The sequence below is a fragment of the Gopherus evgoodei genome, chromosome 2 (assembly GCF_007399415.2).
Source record: "Gopherus evgoodei ecotype Sinaloan lineage chromosome 2, rGopEvg1_v1.p, whole genome shotgun sequence".
NCBI lineage: Eukaryota > Metazoa > Chordata > Testudines > Testudinidae > Gopherus > Gopherus evgoodei.
The window spans coordinates 149,510,002-149,529,985 of record NC_044323.1 but is presented as its reverse complement, the minus strand read 5'-3'; the positions used below and the strand labels follow the sequence as shown (position 1 = coordinate 149,529,985).

Here is a 19,984-nt window from a genome sequence, read left to right as displayed (position 1 = left end):
TAGATTCAAGGAATAAGAGAACAACTCGCAATGACTGGATCTTTCCTTCTTGAGAAGAGTTAACATTCTGTGTTACATTCAATCTTTTAAACTTCATGACAGTATCCTAAAAGCACCTCTGTTCTGGCTTCGCTAATTTCCCATTTTCTTTTTAAATTCTATTTTGATTAATAAAGTAGATCAAATTCCTAAGGAATCTCAAAGCCTGACTTTCGTTCCGCAACCTAATGTCAAAAGAGCTCGTGACAGCCATCGTGAAGGGAGTTGGTTTATTTAATTTCTTGACTGAAATATCACAATAGGCGGTGGGGAGAGGGAAAGCACAGAAAATGGGCAATGCAGAAGCAGAATCACAGAGATTGGGTGGAGGAATAGGGAAAGGAGGAATGACATGTGTTGGGTTGGAAGAAGGGAATGGAGGTGACTGGTGGGGAAGGGGCATTGAAGAAGCTAAAGAATCTCAGAGCTACATACGCAGTCAGATGTAATCAAACTCCTCGGCTATTGCCAGGTCTTTCTCTCTAAATGATGAATTCTCTCTTCCCCAGGGCCGTGGACTGGGCAGCAAGCTCCCTCTCCTTCTGTGCTCTCCTCTTCCTCGTGTCCCTCTCCGCTGCCAGGAGACGGGCAGCGACATGTCCAGCTCCTGGAGAGAACGGCTCTTCCCTGCTAGAGGACGTGGAGCTGAGAGAAGGGAGCAGAGTGCACTCGTGGGGTGGAAGCAGATCCTTCTCAAAGGAGGGCTTGGCAGGAGCCGCTCGGCTGCTGTCCTGCTTCAGTTGATGTGTCTAGGTCCTGTTGATGCAACTGGCCTTGTGTTTCCTGGGGCATGACACAGTTCCCTAAAGACACCAAGTTTTAAATCCCAGCAGCACATGGTGGCTGAGAGGACGATTATTTTGGGACACGAAGAGGCCACTTCCCTCTCTTTCCAGAGTAACAGCCCCAACATCAACGGAGTCACTCCGGATTTACACTGGTGTGACAGAGCTGAATTGGGCTCCCCATCTTTCACGGGACACCAACTCCTCCACCGCCGTCAGACAATGGTAGTGTTGGGGTGCCTACAACAGGGGGAGGTCTTTTTGGGTTGCGTTCTCTGCAGCAGGTCCATGCCGCAGCTCTCCTGAACACCGCCAGGGTCCCCTCTGGTGGGTCTTTCCTGCAGCAGCAAGCGCAAGGCTAAAGAGGACATTGAGATTGTAAATGCAGAGAAATCAGGGGAAATGAAGGTGGCTGTGGGGGACGCCCTCTGGAACTATGTTAACTCCTTTATTTTTAAACCTGTATCTTTCGGGTTGGCTGTCTCTCTTTAACGTGAGACCCAGAGCCTCCCCCAGGCTATTGCTGTCATCCCCCAAACCCATTCCCTTCATGCACACACGTTCATGTATCTCGGAGTCCTGCACTTAGGACGGAAGAATCCCATGCACTGCTACAGACTAGGGACCGAGTGGTTAGGCAGCAGTTCTGCAGAAAAGGACCTAGGGGTTACAGTGCATGAGAAGCTGGATATGACTCTACAGTGTGCCCTTGTTGCCAAGAAGGCTAACAGCATTTTGGGCTGTATAAGTAGGAGCATTGTCAGCAGATTGAGGGACGTGATCATTCCCCTCTATTCAACATTGGTGAGGCCTCATCTGGAGTACTGTGTCCAGGTTTGGGCCCCACACTACAAGAAGGATGTGGAGAAATGGGAAAGAGTCCAGCGGAGGGCAGCAAAAATGATTAGGGGGCTGGAGCAGATGAGGAGAGGCTGAGGGAACTGGGATTGTTTAGTCTGCAGAAGAGAAGAATGAGGGGAGATTTGATAGCTACTTTCTACTACCTGAAAGGGGGTTCCAAAGAGGATGGATCTAGACTGTTCTCAGGGGTACCAGATGACAGAACAAGGAGTAATGGTCTCAAGTTGCAGTGGGGGAGGTCTAGCTTGGATATCAGGAAAACATTTCACTAGGAGGGTGGTGAAGCACTGGAATGGGTTACCTAGGGAGGTGGTGGAATCTCCATCCTTAGAGGTTTTTAAGGCCCGGCTTGACAAAGCCCTGGCTGGGATGATTTAGGGGTGTTGGTCGTGCCATGAGCAGGGGGTTGGACTACATGACTTCCTGAGGTCTCTTCCAACCTTAATCTTGTATGAGTCTATGAGACCTGCCCCAGCTCACCCCCTCCTGCCCTAGGACACCTTTCCCCAGCCAGACATCTGTGACCTTGAGGAAGGCTATAATGTGCATCTTTTAGCAGCTTTGGTTGTTGCAGAAGTAGAACCACAGGGATTTAGTGGGGGAAAAGGAATGACATGCATTTGGTTGGAAGAAGGGAATGGGAGGTAACTGTTGGGGAAAGGGCACTAATGAGGGTAGGGATACTTCCCTGTAACACTCATAGCCCAGGAAGTGTACTGTCTGCTCTGGAGAAGTTTTTTGTTTTGCTTCTGTGTTTATTGTGTGAATCATTTGTTCCAGATTTAGTGTTAGTAGGTTCATTAATTAACTTGTTTTAGGGGAAAGCAATGGCTTCTATGTGGTCTGTACAAACTGACATTTCAGCCAGTATACTTTTTCTTGGTATTTTGCTTGTAACTTATTGTCCTGGTAGTATTAAGTTTGGGCCACTGGATCATTTTAATTTGGCTTTGCTTAGTTGCAATTTCATTTTCTTCTTTGAACAATGCTGAAGAAGTCTTTGTAGCCTCCTACGTACATTGATACGCCACTGTCTCTTTAGCATTCAGGTTCCTGTTTGTGTGCTGCTGCCTTTGTCTTTGCATTGGATGTTGGGCTGAGCTTTAAAAACCATTTACATTTGCTGTTTTGTACCTCGTTAATGTCACATACATGCAAAATCTCATCTTCTGAGTCACTGCTTGCTTCCTTGATATGGTACATTTTCCATCTCTCCTCTTCTGGTCTGCAAGCTTTGGCATTATGATTTCTCTTGCCACAATTATTGTATATGACCCCACATGCTGCAGAGCCTTTTCCAGCATCATATTTCACGCCCCCCACAGATTTTCCTTTGCGTTGTATCTCCTCTGCTTTGCGTTTATGCATTTGCTTTCATATGGATTTGGGGATATTTTCCCTTGTGTTTTCATGCTTTCTCTGTGCAGGTTGGTGAATTATCTCTGTGCCTGCTCCACTTATGCGCTGCATTTGGATGTGAGCTGGTTCACTAGCTTTTGCGCATGTCTACAGCTCTTGGTAGCATTAGCGTGGGCTCGCTGAGCATTCTCATTCAAACTCCTGCGTCTTTCGTCCCCATTACTAACCTATCACGAGTTCGTTCATCTTGTGAGAGTCAATAATCACATGAGTCAGCCATTTGGTGCAGTTTGGCAATATACTCATCTATTGTTACTCCAGTTTCCTGATTACACTTGTTGAAAAGATCCCTTTCGTATCTGACATTTTCTGTGGGCTGAAAACACTTTGGGCGCACTTCTAGGATTGTACATGGGTCCTCCCGCTCTGCTGCTGCCATATCCAGGTGCTATCAGCACATGCAGGGGCCTTTACCCATTGCAACTATAGCATCACTGCTCTTATTTTGTTTTCCTTTTCATTCAGCCCTGTTGCAATTTCATAGATTTCCTGTTGTGATCTAAAAAAGAATGTCCCATGGCTAAATGCATCCCCTTTTGTGCCTGTCTGCTTGGGGATGGGAATCTGGGACAGCGCCAGGATCATTGTCTCTGTTTTTTTGTTTGTTTGCTTGATTTGCAATGTTTTTGGCTTCTGATTTCACGTCCCTGCGGTTGCCGACTCACTTCTGACACCATGGCCTGTGCACGAGCACAACGTTCAGGCTGTATTCCTTCCACCACATGTACTGTCCTCTCTCATCAAACACTTCCTGAAAGAGGAATTCCCTACTTTCCAAAACATGACATCAGGATGCCCCTTATGGGAAGCTATTTACCGTAGCATCTCAGGTCTCTTCTCTTCAGCTATTGCTTTCCCCTGTTCCTTACCTTGCCTCCACCTCCAGCTGCCACCTCTCAGGCCCCATATCTCTTCCCCGCCTTCCCAGGCCCTGCTCTTCAGCAGGGCCCTTTGAACACTGGGAAGTAATCCCCAAATCGCCTGAAAATGCTCGGGCTCTGTGTCAACATGATGGGTGTGGGACCTTTAGATGTATGTGAATTTAGGGAGCTTAGCTTCCATTCTGTATGAATAGACTGAATCCAGGTATCTACAACAAGTAAGTGTATTCTGTTGGAACGCAAGGATCTCGGCAGAAATGCCCTGGAAGGGAAGAGTTTGCTTTTGAGAGGCTACCTATTTCCAGCTACATCAAGGTGTAACAGTGTTTTCAAGGGTGTGGTATTGTCAGAGCACTGGCATGGCGGCAGTTGTGTACGTGTTAGAACAGTAGCGTGGCTAGTCTGCGTGGTGGCCGTGCAGATGTTTTAACCACTGGTAAATGGTGGCAGCTGCCTGCTCATTGGGAACGTCCTTGGGTTTGTTCTCGTGCAGAACGTTAGCAAGCCCAATGCTTCATTCACACCTGTGCCGAGGAGGCAGCTGAGATCAGTGTTTCTGACGAGCAGGATGTTAAGAGAGTGGCAGCGCATTGCCGCGGCACAGGGTACACATCCGCAGGCATGCGAGGGTGGAGAGGCTCACGTGCACAAGGAGCTCGCAGCATCACCGTGTGTTCATCTAATGTAAGAGCGCAGGAGACGTTCCAGTCACTCTGTGCGGTTTGAGTACTTTGTGAGCACAGGGCGACATCATGTGGCCAGGCCAGGCAGTGGCTGGGAAGAAAACACAACAAAACATTTGGAGTGAGCAGATTATTTCGGTGCTTTTCTCTCATTAGGTTTTGCCGAGGTCGCCTTCCACCCACACTTGAGCGTACCTGGAGAACATAAGCAGGAACAGGCTGGGTGACATAGCTGTTGCAGGGTGGTCAGGGTAAGGAAGCAGCATATAACACTATCTAGCTTTCATCTAGCACTTTGCCTTTCTAGATTTCAAAGCACTTTACAAAGGAGCTGTAATTATTGCTGTTGGGAAACCGAGATATGGAGAGGGGAAGTGACTCGCCCGAGGTCACCCAACAGGCCTGTGACAGCGCACGTGTGGCCTTCATGCAGAGATTCTGAATAAAAGATCATCCCAAACAGAGCACTGCCCATCCACAACTGATCACGGTCAAAGAGGAAAGGCACTACTTCCTCTAACTCTCCAGATTTTGCCTGGTCATGGGGACAGGAGGCAGGGGAGGCCTTTGAATTCTGATTTGATATTAGGTTTTGCATGATCCTTTTGCTTATGCTTTCCACTTTTGCATTCCACCACTGTGGAAACACAGGGTAGAGTTTGTTTCCTGCCCGCATCTCTGTGCGCATCCTCACCAGTGTTCAGCACTGAACCAAAAACTGAGGTTTAAACATCTATACGGTAGGAATCCTCTCCGCATTCCCCAAGACAACTCCCTAAGAAGCCTGTTTCCAGCCCCGCACAGCGTATTCATCTGTACAAAAAAGACGGTTACTCACCTTTGTAACTGTTGTTCTTCGAGATGTGTTGCTCACATCCATTCCAGTTAGGTGTGCGCGCCGCGCGTGCACGTTCGTCGGAAACTTTTTACCCTAGCAACTCCAGTGGGCCGGCAGGTCGCCCCCTGGAGTGGCGCCGCCATGGCGCCCAATATATATCCCTGCCGGCCCGCCCGCTCCTCAGTTCCTTCTTGCCGGCGACTCCGACAGTGGGGAAGGAGGGCGGGTGTGGAATGGATGTGAGCAACACATCTCGAAGAACAACAGTTACAAAGGTGAGTAACCGTCTTTTCTTCTTCGAGTGATTGCTCACATCCATTCCAGTTAGGTGACTCCCAAGCCATACCTAGGCGGTGGGGTCGGAGTGAGAAGTCGCGGCATGGAGCACTGCAGTTCCGAAGGCCGCATCCTCTCTCGACTGCTGGACCAGGGCGTAGTGGGAAGCAAAGGTGTGGACCGATGACCAGGTCGCTGCCCGACAGATTTCCTGGATGGGCACACGGGCCAGGAAAGCCAGCGACGACGCCTGCGCCCTGGTAGAATGCGCAGTCACACGGCCCGTAGGGACATGGGCCAAGTCATAACAGGTCCTGATACAGGACGTAACCCACGAGGATAACCTCTGGGAGGAGATAGGAAGCCCTTTCATACGGTCCGCTACCGCCACGAAAAGCTGGGGGGATTTGCGGAAGGGTTTGGTCCTCTCTATGTAGAACGCGAGAGCTCTACGGACATCCAGCGAGTGGAGCTGCTGCTCCCTGCCTGAGGAGTGAGGTTTTGGGAAAAAAACCGGGAGGAAAATCTCTTGGTTGACGTGGAAGGCTGAGACCACCTTGGGTAGAAAGGCAGGGTGTGGTCTAAGCTGCACCTTGTCTTTGTGGAAGACCGTGTATGGGGGGTCCACCACAAGGGCTCGGAGTTCCGACACCCGTCTAGCTGAGGTGATAGCTACTAGAAAGGCAGCCTTCCAAGAGAGGTAAAGCAGGGAGCAAGTAGCTAACGGCTCAAAGGGGGGCCCCATGAGCCGGGACAACACCAGGTTAAGATCCCAGGTTGGAGCAGGGGGACGGACGTTAGGGAATAACCGTTCCAGCCCTTTAAGGAATCTCGACACCGTCGGGTGAGAAAAAACGGAGCGACCGTCCGCACCCGGGTGAAAGGTGGAGATAGCTGCCAGATGGACTCGCAACGACGATAAGGCCAGACCATGTTCTTTGAGGGACCAAACATAATCTAAGATTTCGGATACCGAAACTTCCATAGGGCGGAGATTTCTCTCTACGCACCAACAGGAGAAGCGTTTCCATTTTGCCGAATATGTGGCTCTTGTGGATGGTTTCCTGCTGCTCAAGAGCACCTCTCTCACAGGCGTGGAGCAGCGCAGCTCGGAACCAGTTAGCCACGCAGGAGCCACGCCGCTAGGTGCAGCGACTGCAGGTCTGGGTGACAGAGGGACCCGTGGTCCTGGGTAATCAGGTCCGGATGAAGGGGCAGGGGAACTGGGTCGGCTACGGCCAAGTCTAGCAGCATGGTGTACCAGTGCTGTCTGGGCCATGCCGGGGCCACCATGATCACACGAGCCCTGTCTCTGCGCACCTTCAGGAGGACCTTGTGAACCAGAGGGAACGGAGGAAACGCATAGTACAGGTGGGTCGACCACTGGATGAGGAAGGCATCCGCTATCGACCCCGGCTCCCTGCCCTGAAAGGAGCAGAACGCTTGGCACTCCCTGTTCCCCTTGGACGCAAAGAGGTCCACCCGGGGATAACCCCACCTCCGGAAAATGGAGAGAGCGACGTCCGGTCGAAGGGACCACTCGTGTGACAGGAAGGATCTGCTCAATCGATCCGCCAGCGTGTTCTGTACTCCGGGAAGGAAGGAAGCCCTGAGGTGAATGGAGTGGGCTACGCAAAAGTCCCAGAGTCGTATCGCCTCGAGGCACAGGGAGGAGGACCTGGTGCCGCCCTGCTTGTTGATATAATACATGGTCGTCGTGTTGTCCGTGAACACGGCTACACAACGACCCTGAAGCTGATGACAAAACGTTTGGCAAGCAAGGCGGACCGCTCTCAACTCCCTCATGTTGATATGTAGCCCCACCTCCTCCTGGGACCATAGGCCCTGCGTCCGCAGGGTCCCTAGGTGGGCCCCCCAGCCTAGATCTGAGGCATCCGTTGTCAGGGATACCGAGGGCTGAGACGGGTGAAAGGGAAGACCCGCACACAATACGGACTGGTCCACCCACCAGCCGAGGGAATCTAAGACCTTCTGGGGGACTGTGATTAACATGTCTAGCGGTTGCCTTGGTCTGTAATGACTGATAAGCCACAGCTGGAGAGGCCTCATGCGGAGCCGAGCGTAGTCGGTCACAAAAGTGCACGCCGCCATGTGGCCTAACAGGGTTAGACATGTCCTCACTGACGTCAACGGGGCTGACCGCAAGCGTTGAACGATCGCCGCCAAGGTCTGGAACCGCTGCCGAGGCAGCGAGGCCCTGCCCACAGTGGCGTCCAGGACGGCCCCGATAAATTCCACCTTCTGAGTGGGCCTCAGGGTGGACTTGTCCGTGTTTATCAAGAGGCCCAGACTCGCAAACATGCCGGTGATCACGCGGACATGGCTGTACACCTGCTGTTCCGACGTGCCCCGAATCAACCAATCGTCCAGATAAGGGAACACGTGGACACGGTTGCGCCGAAGATGCGCCACGACAACTGCCATGCATTTTGTAAACACCCTCGGGGCCGTGGACAGGCCAAACGGGAGGACCGCAAATTGATAATGACGAGCCCCCACAACGAAGCGGAGGAAGCGTCTGTGGCGTGGCCAAATGGCAACGTGGAAATACGCGTCCTGCATGTCGAGGGCGGCGTACCAGTCTCCCGGATCCAGGGATGGAATGATGGTCCCCAGGGATACCATGCGGAACTTCAACTTCACGAGGTATTTGTTGAGTTCTCGCAGGTCGAGGATAGGCCTGAGGCCCCCCTTGGCCTTGGGGATCAGAAAATAGCGGGAATAAAACCCCTTGCCTTTCTCGTTTTCGGGAACCGCCTCTATAGCTCCTTTGCTGAGGAGCGTCCGCACCTCCTGCCGAAGGAATTGCTCGTGAGAGGGGTCCCTGAAGAGGGACGAGGAAGGAGGGCGGGAAGGAGGGAACGAAACAAACTGCAGGCGGTACCCCGTCTGCACCACGCTCAAGACCCAGCGGTCCGATGTTATTTGGGACCACGCCGGGAGGAAAAACGAAAGGCGGTTGGAAAACGGAGGGGAAGGATCCGTAGGGGAAACTGTTACTGCGCCCTCGAGCGCACCTTCAAAATGAAGGCTTAGGACCAGGCGGGGGTTTTGAGGAGCCTTGGTTCTGCCCCCCTTGGTTCCCCGACTGCCTGCGCCTCCCATTCCTGCCGCGGCGCCTGTAAGGGTCCTGCCGCTGGCGGAACTGGGAAAACGGCCGACGGTGCTGCTGTTGCTGCGGCCTAAAGGGTCTACGCTGTGTCACGGGGGTGTGCATCCCGAGGGACCGCGCAATGACCCGGTTGTCCTTTAAACTCTTAAGTCTGGGGTCTGTCTTATCGGAAAACAGGCCCTGGCCTTCGAAAGGAAGGTCCTGTATCGTGTGCTGGAGCTCTGGCGGAAGGCCGGAAACCTGCAGCCAGGAGATGCGACGCATCGTAACTCCTGACGCGAGGGTACGGGCAGCCGAGTCCGCAGCGTCCAAGGAGGCTTGCAAGGCCGTGCGCGCGACCTTCTTGCCTTCGTCCAAGATGGCCGTGAACTCTTGGCGAGCATCCTGTGGCAGCAGCTCCTTAAATTTGTCCACTGCCACCCAGGAGTTAAAGGCGTATCTGCTCAGCAGGGCCTGTTGGTTAGAGACCCTGAGCTGCAGCGCCCCAGCCGAATACACCTTACGGCCAAGGAGGTCCATCCGCCTGGCTTCTCTGGATTTGGGGGCCGGAGCCTCCTGGCCGTGACGCTCCCTATCGTTCACCGATTGCACTACCAGTGAACCGGGAGCCGGGTGAACATGTAAATATTCGTACCCCTTAGAAGGGGCCATGTACTTCCTCTCGACTCCTTTCGCTGTCGGAGGGATGGAGGCCGGGGACTGCCAGATAGTATTGGCATTGGCCTGAATGGTCCGTATAAACGGCAGGGCGACCCTGGTGGGAGCATCGGAAGAGAGGATGGTAACAATTGGGTCCTCTATCTCCGAGACCTCCTCTGCCTGCAGACTCAGGTTTTGAGCCAATCGCCTGAGGAGGTCCTGGTGCGCCCTGAGATCCAGCGGGGGGGGACTGTTGGAGGAGGTACCCGCCACCGCCTCATCCGGGGAGGAGGATGATGAGACCCCAGGCACAATAGTGTCCAACTGAGGGTCTTCCTCAGCCCTCGCCTCTGTCTCCGGAGCCGCAGCGGAGTCCTGCTGTTTGGACCCTTCGTCCCCTTCCGGGGAGGGAGGGGGGCGAGACAAAGAGGCTTCAGGGGCCCTACGCTCCGCAGTCGCCGGCCTAGCAGGGAGCTGCTGGGGGCCCTGGGCCTGATGGTACGCCCAGGGTGTCCAGAATCCCCACTGTGGGGGGCCTTGGTCCTGCAGCGGCGGATCAGCAAACAGCGCCGCCTGCCGGTCGGTGCCCAGCGCATAGCCGCTGTCCGTCTGGGAGGACACGGACGGCTGCCTGGAGGGCCACGGCGGGGCCGACCCTGGATGGTACGGGTCTGCGCGGGCCGGCACGGAGGATCGTCTCGGTGCCGGGGACCGGTGCCGGGAGTCATAACGGTGCCGGGACCGGGACCGGGATCTGTCACGGTGCCGGGCGCTGCTTCGGGACCGGGATCTGTCACGGTGCCGGGCGCTGCTTCGGGACCGGGATCTGTCACGGTGCCGGGCGCTGCTTCGGGACCGGGATCTGTCACGGTGCCGGGCGCCGCTTCGGTGCCGGGACCTACTACCAGCTCGGTGCCGGGAGATCGACCGGGACCGGGACCTGCCACCAGCTCGGTGCCGGGAGGTCGAGCGAGATCGGGACCGGGACCTGCCACCAGCTCGGTGCCGGGAGGTCGACCGGTGCGGCGAGTAGCGTCGGGACCTGCTCCTGGAGTCGCGGTGCCGGTGTCGACTGGAGCCTGACCGCGACCGTCTCGATGCCGACCGGTGCCGCGAGTGCGACCGGTACCGCTGAGGGGAGCGGTGCCGGGACTGCGAGCGGCGTCGGGATCTGGAGCGCCCAAGACGTCGGGGCCTGGATGGCGAACGACTGTCCATGGGCGGTGCCGACATCATGGGCTTGCCTCTGGACGTGACCCGCACCGGAGGAACCGGGGGTGGCAGCCGAGTAGGCTCCGTCAGGGCAATAAGGTCCCGAGCCGAGGCGAAGGTCTCCGGTGTGGATGGGACCATTATCTCAACCCCAGATCTCATGGGGGAGCTCGGCGGCACCGGACTCAACAGACCCGCCGGGCCCGGAGTCAACGGTGCTGACGGTGCCGGCGGCGCCGCGGCCGATGTCGAGGCCGGGCGTTCAAGCCGGGTCTGCCTGGCCGGAGTATTAGACTTCGACGGCCTAGGCTCTGATTCCGGTGCCGGAGAAGGTCGGTGCCGAGGAGTCTTCTCGGTGCCGGAGCGATCCGGTGCCGGTGCCGAAACCACGGTCTGCGAAGTCGACGGGTCAAGTGCCGCCTCCATTAGGAGAGTTCGGAGCCTCTGATCCCTCTCCTTTTTTGTCCTCGGCTTAAAAGCCTTACAGATGCGGCACTTGTCAGATCTGTGCGATTCCCCGAGGCACTTCAGGCACGCTTCGTGGGGATCGCTGGTAGGCATGGGCTTCTTGCAGGCCGCACACTGCTTGAAGCCTGGCGAAACAGGCATGAGCCCGGCGCCCGGTGCCGGGAAGGGCTAAGCCCCCCGGCCAGGAACTACTTAACAGCTATTTACTAAACTATCTACTTAACAATACTAATTAACAACTATCTATAGAACTAGAGATAAGCGATAAACAAGCGATAGAAACTAGGAGAGCTAGGGACGTGGAGGACAGCTATGCCGCGCTCCACAGTTCCAACGACCGACACGGCGGTAAGAAGGAACTGAGGAGCGGGCGGGCCGGCAGGGATATATATTGGGCGCCATGGCGGCGCCACTCCAGGGGGCGACCTGCCGGCCCACTGGAGTTGCTAGGGTAAAAAGTTTCCGACGAACGTGCACGCGCGGCGCGCACACCTAACTGGAATGGATGTGAGCAATCACTCGAAGAAGAATGTGCAGCCTCTGGCATCTACCGTAGCTGGTCAGGAAACTGTTTACCCAACTCATGAAAGGTCTCACGATTCTGAAAATGTTTCCCATTCCACAATGGGACAAACGCAAGCTCTTTAGAAATTTTCACAAAGAAATGAGAGAGAGAGAGAGACCAGCCCTGAATAGCCAATAGCCCAATGGTTAGGGCCCTTGGCCGGGGAACGAGTGTCTCTACGAACTCTCACTCACCAGTGTCACAACATACAAATTGTTTTCTCTGGTGTGGATCCTAGGCACGTTCCAGTTTGCAGGGCTCAATCGCATCTCCCACTCCAAATAACTATTATATCTTGTTTGATCTACATGGCAGTGAGGGCTGCACACTAGCTGAGATCAAACTAGATCAGGAGATGTGTCAGTCTGGCAGGGGATCAGTGCTGTAGTTTGAGTCACAGGATTGCACACAAAAATATGGTTAGAATGGGAAAATTTTACTACAGCTCCTTTTCTCCGTAGGCACAATATCTTGGGAGCCCACTGATCAGATCTGACACCAAATTTGCAATTTTCAAGACTGTGCATGTGAATTTCAGAGGGCTTTGAAAATAAAACCCAGCTCTTAAACAGAAAGCTCAGTTCCACTTTAACTACAGGATGGCTAAAACACTTCCTTTCCCCCACCATTTGTCTGTCTTGCCTATTTAGATATCCAGCCCTTCAGAGCAGGAATGGCTTCTTACTGTGTGTGTACAGCCCCTAGCACAGTCATACTCAGACTGAGGCTCAGGAGCCACAATGGGCTCTTTAATGTGTCTCCTGCGGCTCTTTGAAGCCAATGATTATTAACCAATCCAAGTTATTAACCAATCAGGATGTTTTTACTATGTTATTAACCAACCATAATGGATAAAATAACACTACTTTGTCAGAATAATCGAGAAAATATATAACTAGTAAATGAAACAATGAAATCACATGGCTGTGGCTCTTTTGGGTAATGTTGATCACTAATTTGGCTCCTGAATCACTGAGCTCTGAGTATCACCGTCCTAGCACAATAAGTTGGGCCTATGGGAATACAATCAATGCCTGCTGCTCATGCTATCCCAGTTCTGAGGATTTCGGTCTCCAAGGTCAGGTATCTTTTATTAATTATTGAAATTCCCTTTTCAAGTATGGTATATTGATACTTTTCAGCTGATGAGAAAGAGAATTTTCAGAAATGCTCAGCCTAGGCCTAATTCTTCACTGGGGCCAGTGCCTAGTCCTTTTCAGCCCCCTACCCTAATGTTATTGATAGGAAGAAAACGAAAACTCAGCAAAGGGCAACTGAGTCCTGGGGCTGTTTGCCATTCTTCCACTCTTACTGGAAGTGCTGTTTGCTGGAGATGGGTGAAGTTGTTTTGGATTTTGAAATTAAATTTTAAAAATGGGGAAAATCTTCAACAAGAATTTCACAATCTTTTTTCAACAAACCCTTGAGATGCTGGGAAATTTAAACCAAGTAAGATATGTGTGTATGGGGGGGTGTTCCTATAAGATTTCACCCCCCTTTTTTTTGACCAGCTCTATTATTTATACCCAGCACTGTGCAGCAGCTGCTGTGAGCACTGTAAATTGATTTATCAGTTTCAGAGAAACATCACTAGGTTGATTTCATGTGGGGGTGAGTATGGGTTGGAAGGGAACCTCCATGCCCAGAGCTCTCTGCAGAGCATGTTCTGCACTGGCTGAGGTAGACTGTGACGAACTGGGAATGTTCTTAATGTTGCTCTGAATACTGTGTTGGTGCCTCAGTGTCCCCTAGGCAGTTCTTAATATCTAGGGGCATGGCTACACTGGAGAGTTGCAGTGCTGGTGATGGGGTTACAGCGCTGCAACTCATTCTGTGTCCACACTTGCAAAGCATGGCCAGCGCTGCAAGTCCCTGGTTGCAGCTCTGGCTGTACACCTGGTTTGCTTGGGGTGTAGCAATTCCAGTGCTAGTGATGCAGGGCTGGTCATCAAGTGTAGCCACCAAAAGCACTGTTATTGGCCTCCAGGGTATTAGGAGGTATCCCAGAATTCCTGTCCACAACAAACCGGAAGAATGGCTGAACTCCGATCTCCCCGTAGCTACTTAGCTAAAAAACAAACAAAGCTGCTCTTTGCTCCAGCGAGAGCGAGCGGAGGAAGGGGAATTGCTTTGGAATGTTCACAGCTGTTTGCTTGAGGAGAGAGGGAAGGGGTAGTGTTGAGCAGCTGTTTATATGGTCTAAAGACTATTTAGGAGTGCATAATTTGCATTTAGTGAATAAGAGACTGGTGGGGGAAAGGTCAAAACTTGTAAAATGATTGAAGGTGGGCACTGTGTATCTTTCAGTCCTTAGAACTTGCAAGGCAGGGAGCTGAGAACAGTGTCAGCTCCAAAAATCCACTCTCTCTGTCTCCCCCATGCTCCATGTCACACTCCACCCCACCCCCCTCTTTTGAAAAGCACATTGCAGCCACTTGAACGCTGGGATAGCTGCCCACAATGCACCACTCCCAACAGCGCTGCAAATGCTGCAAATGTGGCCACACTGCAGCACTGGTAGCTGTCAGTGTGGGCACACTGCAGCGCTTTCCCTACACAGCTGTACGAACACAGCTGTAACTCCCAGTGCTGCACATCTCCAAGTGTAGCCATATCCTAAGTGGTGGAATCAGGGTGTGTGATTGCTGCAGAGCAAAGGGCCAGTGCACCTAAATGCCTGGCACTCTGTCTCCTAGCAACAGATGGCCTGGGCCCCTCCTCTGCAAAGGTGCCAGCTGAAGGTGTTGGAGACAAAGGGATCAGGTGACCTCCTGGCCCGGGAAAGGAGCTGAGCAGAGAGGAGGGGCTGTTAGTCTGGAGTTGGCTGGGGACGAGGAGTGAAGTGCAGATGTGGGGGGTCTGGCTCATTGCCCCCCGAATGGACCCGGCCTAGGGGTCCGGTTCGCTGTACCTACAAGCTCTGTGTTAGACCCTGTTCCTGTCATCGAATAAACCTCTGTTTTACTGGCTGGCTGAGAGTCACATCTGACTGCGAAGTGGGGGTGCAGGACCCTGTGGCTTCCCCAGGACCCCGCCTGGGCAGGCTCGCTGTGGGAAGCGCACGGAGGGGCAGAGGATGCTGAATGCTCCAAGGAGAGACCCAGGAGGTGAAGACGTGTGAGCTTCTTGCCCTAAACAAGTCTGCTCCAAGGGAGAGGAGGCTCCCCAAAGTCCTGACTGGCTTGGTGGGGAGGTTTTGTTCTGTTTCTGTACAGCCCCTAGCGCAATGAGGTCCTTTCATGACCAGGGCTCCTACGTGCTACCATAATATGCCTAACAGACCATAATTGGCTTGGCTGAGGGGGAAGGTGCTGGGGCGAGCGCAAAGCATTTGGTCTACATCGGCCCCATTGCTTGGGTTTGTGTGTGTGCGGCTACTGGCTGCTCTGCTTTATGCCAGGGGCCACAGCACAGCCAGGGCATCCCAGAACCAGATGGGTGGGCAAAGGTGGCCTACAGCCAATCCCCCAGGCGGTGCCTTCCTGCGCTGCACCCCTGCGAGGCACGCCACACAATTCCAGCTCAGGATTCTAGCCCAAAGGGAATGAAAATAAACCAGGGTCTCAGGGCCCACAGGTGCCAAGGTGGCCATCGTTTCCAGATCTCGTCACCATTAACTGCCGTGCCCATCACTGCCTACAGGAGGGAGATCTCGCAAAGGCCCATAGAGACTCGGCTTGAGGGCTCCCCTTTTGTTTTCCTGCCGACTCAGTACTTGTAGGAGGTGGAAGGCTATTCCCTTTGCAGGCTATGTGAGTGGAGCGGGCATGTAAACAACACCACGCCTGTCCTCAGTAAGCACGGAGACGAGGAAACGGTACGCCAATGGTTTATTGGAAAGTGCCTAGCCCATTACAATTAGTGTCCACGGCTCCAAGGTAGTGGCACATGGAGAGAATCTGCATGCACCGCACTGCAGAGAGACAGAGAGATTTCCAAGCCAAAGATATGAGACAACAGGCCTATGTGCTGTGCTAAAGAGGCACAAGGTTCAGCTGAAAAGGCCCATTTAGGGATGGGGCCTCAGCAGAGTAGGAACACACTGGATTTCCATAAAGCACAAGGCGACTATGAAAGCAGACTACTTTCTCTGCCACTCAGGAGATGCATCCCCTAAGGAACATGCCCTGCACCCTGCAGGATCACAAAGTCTGGACCACTTTATCTCACTGCCTATGCTCAAAGTGCATCAGTTACAACAAGCTGCTCATTCTAACTGGTCTTTTCATAGAGCTCAGGCTAGCTGGGAGCCCTCTCATCAGCCAGTGGACCTCTTACAGAACGCTGGCCAGAGATCCTCACCTGACCACGCCTGCAGCAGAAGGGACTATTCTTCCCTGCTGTGTGAACTTGGGGTTGAACTGCAGCCTAAGGCAGGTTCGGACCCTACCCGCTGCTCCACAAGAGTAACACACCATGGAAGAACTTCCCCAGTGCAGCACTACCGTAAGCTGCTCCCTCCCTTCCCTAGCCTGTTGGGAACAGGGCTGGGGAGGAGAAGAAGGCAGGTCTCCAACGCGACAGGATCTTGGGCTGCAAATGTGAGCTACTGCCAAGTCCTGTGACTTATGCAGAGATCGTTTTGGCCACTGGAGAAGCGCAGAATGGCAGAGCTGACACCGAGCTATCTCCCGTCCCCCACCCCACCCCTGGGCTGTGCCTTCAGCCATGCACCTCCCCCGCCCAGAACTGCACCCCGAACTTTTAGGAAGACACAGGGTATCAGGGCCCCTGGGAAGCTGTTCCGCTGGTTAATTGTTATCCATTTAATTGCCTCCACTGTTCTTAATCCACTGTTCAGAAATTACATTTTATTTCCAATTGGAACGGCACCTCCCAGACACCGGATCTTGTCATGCCTTTGTTTACGAGCTTAGAGAGGTCTACTGTCAGAAATCTTCTCCCCATGTAGGTACTTACAGGCTGGTGATCACATCAAAACCCTGGACTCCCCTGAAACACTGGGCAAGTCTCTGAGGGCCTGATTTTTAAAAGGCGTTCAGGTGCCTAAAGATGAAGATAGGAAGCTGGTGGGATTTTCAAAAGCACCTAGGCATCTACCTCCCCTTGACCTCCGTGCTGATCAGTTGAGATAGTAACCTAAGGGAAACACCAAACAGCACAAGACTTGCGATAAAATCACAAGAGTAGGCAACACCGGTGTTTCTGTGGGGCAAGCATTTTTGGGCAAGGACAAGTGTAAACCTGAAAAATCTGTTCTCCGTCAACCATTCAAAAATGTCTGAATGGGAATTTCCTGAAACTTTCCAGCAAATATTCGCCTTTGAGCTGAGACCCAGCCAGGGGCCCAAAGAATTTCAGAAATTTCTGAGCCCAGATAATACAGGGAATTCTCTTGTGATCATAACTGTAGTGTTAGGGATCTCCCATGTGTCCCCCCGGGGCTGCCTATGGGGACTGTTCTCCCTGCCCCAGCTCATCTCCCCTATTCTGGCTTGCATGAGGGCCTGACTAGCCCTCAGCTGTCCTATGTAGTGCCTGTGCCGGGGGGGTTCTCTCCCAGGCAGCTAATAAGCTTTTATGACTCCTGCAGGCCACTACAGCTGAGTACAGAAGAGTTAGGGGACAATATTCCATAAAGTCAAACACTTCATGTGATTCTGCTCCTCCCTGCCTTAGCCTCTCAGGGTTTGTCTACATGACAAAAAACCACCTGCGGCTGGCCCACATCAGCTGGCTCAGGGGACTCAGGCTACGGAGCTATACTTGTTCAGTGTAAACATTCAGGCTTGGGCTGGACCCAAGTGCAATCGTCAACACAGCAATTTTATAAACCTGCCGCCCAAGTCAGCTGACGTGGGCCAAGTGTGGATGTTTTATTGCAGTGTATACCTCAGGCACACTAAGCCTAAGCTCTAACTCTGGTTTGAGCCCCCTTTCCATTCGGACTCAGATCAGCAGGCACTCGGGCCCCAGATCCTAGGACCCTCCTAAGGGAGGTGGGTCAGAGCCCAATTCTGACTGTGACTCAGATCTAATCCCTGTCATTGTGCAGTGTGGATGCAGGTCAAGCAGCAGATCCAAGTCAGAAGGTCTGTGTTGTGCAGTATGGACGCATTGGCACGGTTGTGAGACTCAGGTCCAGCAACTGTAAACCCAGGTTTACAATGCAGTGTGGAAGCTCTAGCATGAGCTTAGAAAAACAGAGCCCAAAAGCCTGACTCCCACAGACATACTCTCATAGACCAGAGCTCCCACCCGCAGCTATCCAGGTGGATGCCATGTACCTGAATGACCACGTCTCTCCTGAACTTTCCTCTAGAGTCAGGAGCATCTGAATTGATAGCCCGTGGCAATGCTGGAAGCCAAGGGTCTGTGTCTCACTACTGTTCCCTCAGGCCCTAATCCAGACAGATCTTGCCCATTCCAAGTTTCAGTAAAGCTCATCATTCTTTACTGAGACTCTGGAGGAAGACTCCTGAGCAGATGCACAGAATAAGAAGCAGGGAAGGTAAGAACAGCATTAACCTGGAGTAGGGAAGCCCAAGCTGCAGGGGACTTGAACTGTCCAGCCACCACATTACACAACACACTACAAGGGAGAATGTTTCACTGGCACATACAGCAGGACCTTACTGTGCAGTGACTGGGACAATACCCTTGGACTCCGGAGACTGGGTTCCAACCCTTGCTCTGCCACAGACTTGCTGTGTGACCCTGGGCATGTCACAGTCTCTCTGAGCCTCAGGTCCCATCTGCAAGACAGGGACAACAGCACTGCCCAGCCTGACGGGGGAGCGTGAGCACAAATACATTAAATATCGTGAGGTGCTCAGATGGTACAGCAGTGGCAGCACAGAAGTGCCCATGAGAGACAGGCAGACCCCAATTCCAGCATGTCTAGTGCTTAACACCGATGATCCTATACAAACCGTGAGCCACATTCTCAGTGGGTGCCCAATGGCTGGACTAAAACACCTTGCTAGCTTTGCATCTCCTACCCGCTTGCTAACTCCCCCTGGGAGAATCCTAGCTGAAGGGAAGTCAGGCCTGCAGTTTGCTTCAATTGCTCACCTCCCTCAGGGCTCAGCAACAATAGCGTGGGCTTCTTAACACCTCTCACAAACTGAAACCCTTGAGAACTGAAGCAGCTTTTTATTCTCAGTATGTACAAGGGCCTCCCAGTCAATCCACACTTCAGTGGATTCAGGATAAAAGCCTGCTACGGATGGGGACCGTTTGCTACCACCATTACAGCATCTACAATGAAGCAGGGTGTCTAGGTCTCCATTGCCAACTCCACCAACTTCCCCCAGCATGTCCCACTACATCTGGCCTAGAGGCTCTGAGGCTGCACTTACTCTAGAACCATCTCAGACCTCCCAACCCTTCACAAGTGACTGTGAACAGACTGGCAGGGGACTAGCAGCCACTAATGAGCTCTGCCAATGGGAGCCTCTGTCAGTGTCTTACAAGAATCTTCCCAGCCAGCGGTGTTGCCTTGGTTTCAGATCAGCCGGGCCTCTCCTTCCATCTCAACCTGTGGGTCGCACACTCCCGTGAAGTTTATCTCTTTGCTGCTGTTGCTGACAGCAGAGCTGAGGTATACACCGGAGGAGGAAGAAGGGTGTTGAAAACCACCATCTATTACTGACACAGCTCTTCCACTCATGTAGATCTCCAAATATCTCAGAAGCTGCTTCGGTTTCTTTTTGGCAAATGCCTCCAGTTCTGGGAAGAGGGAGAAGGGGAAAAAATCTAGTATCAATATGAAAAGACATGATGCTGAGATGGAGGAGGGGCAGTCTGAGCCTCACATGTTTTCTGGGCTAACACTATTCTGGTATATTTTTAAGCTTTACCCATAGAGTTTGGCCCAGTGTCTCCTTAGGCATGTGCTTCACTCTCAGGACAGAGCACGTAACTACAATGGCTATGAAGGGCTGGAACTTGTAGTTACAAAACACCTTTGGAAAAATCGTTTCCCCATTGTCCAGGTTTGGGGTCTCACCCAGAAACCAAATGTGATACACCCAGCTGATCATAACAGATGGGAATGCCTCACAGCTCCAGGGAAGGGCACAGACCACATGGGTGCGGATGAGGGAGAAACCCCAATCTATTTGTGGTTCCCTGAGCTTCACTTTTTGAAGATGCTTTTTCAGCCATAATAAACACATCCATCTCTCTGCTCACCAGGCAGGTTTTACCTTCTTTTTATTTT

The 19,984-nt window shown here is 52.7% G+C and overlaps 1 protein-coding gene across 7 annotated transcripts in view; it reads right to left on the bottom strand.

Annotated features, from left to right (window-relative positions):
* Positions 1-255: 255 nt before the first annotated feature.
* ELMOD3 (ELMO domain containing 3) overlaps positions 256-19,984 on the bottom strand; it is an 85,345-nt gene continuing 65,616 nt past the window's right edge. For 5 of the 7 annotated variants that reach the window (XM_030551890.1, XM_030551891.1, XM_030551888.1 and 2 more), the window contains one exon: positions 15,613-19,491. In XM_030551890.1, the coding sequence (XP_030407750.1) occupies positions 19,268-19,491 (224 nt within the window). In that variant the 3' untranslated portion in view covers positions 15,613-19,267. Of the gene's footprint in view, positions 1,183-2,119; positions 4,760-15,612; positions 19,492-19,984 lie in introns of those variants that run through there. The other 2 variants (XR_003998974.1, XM_030551889.1) reach the window with 2 other exon arrangements.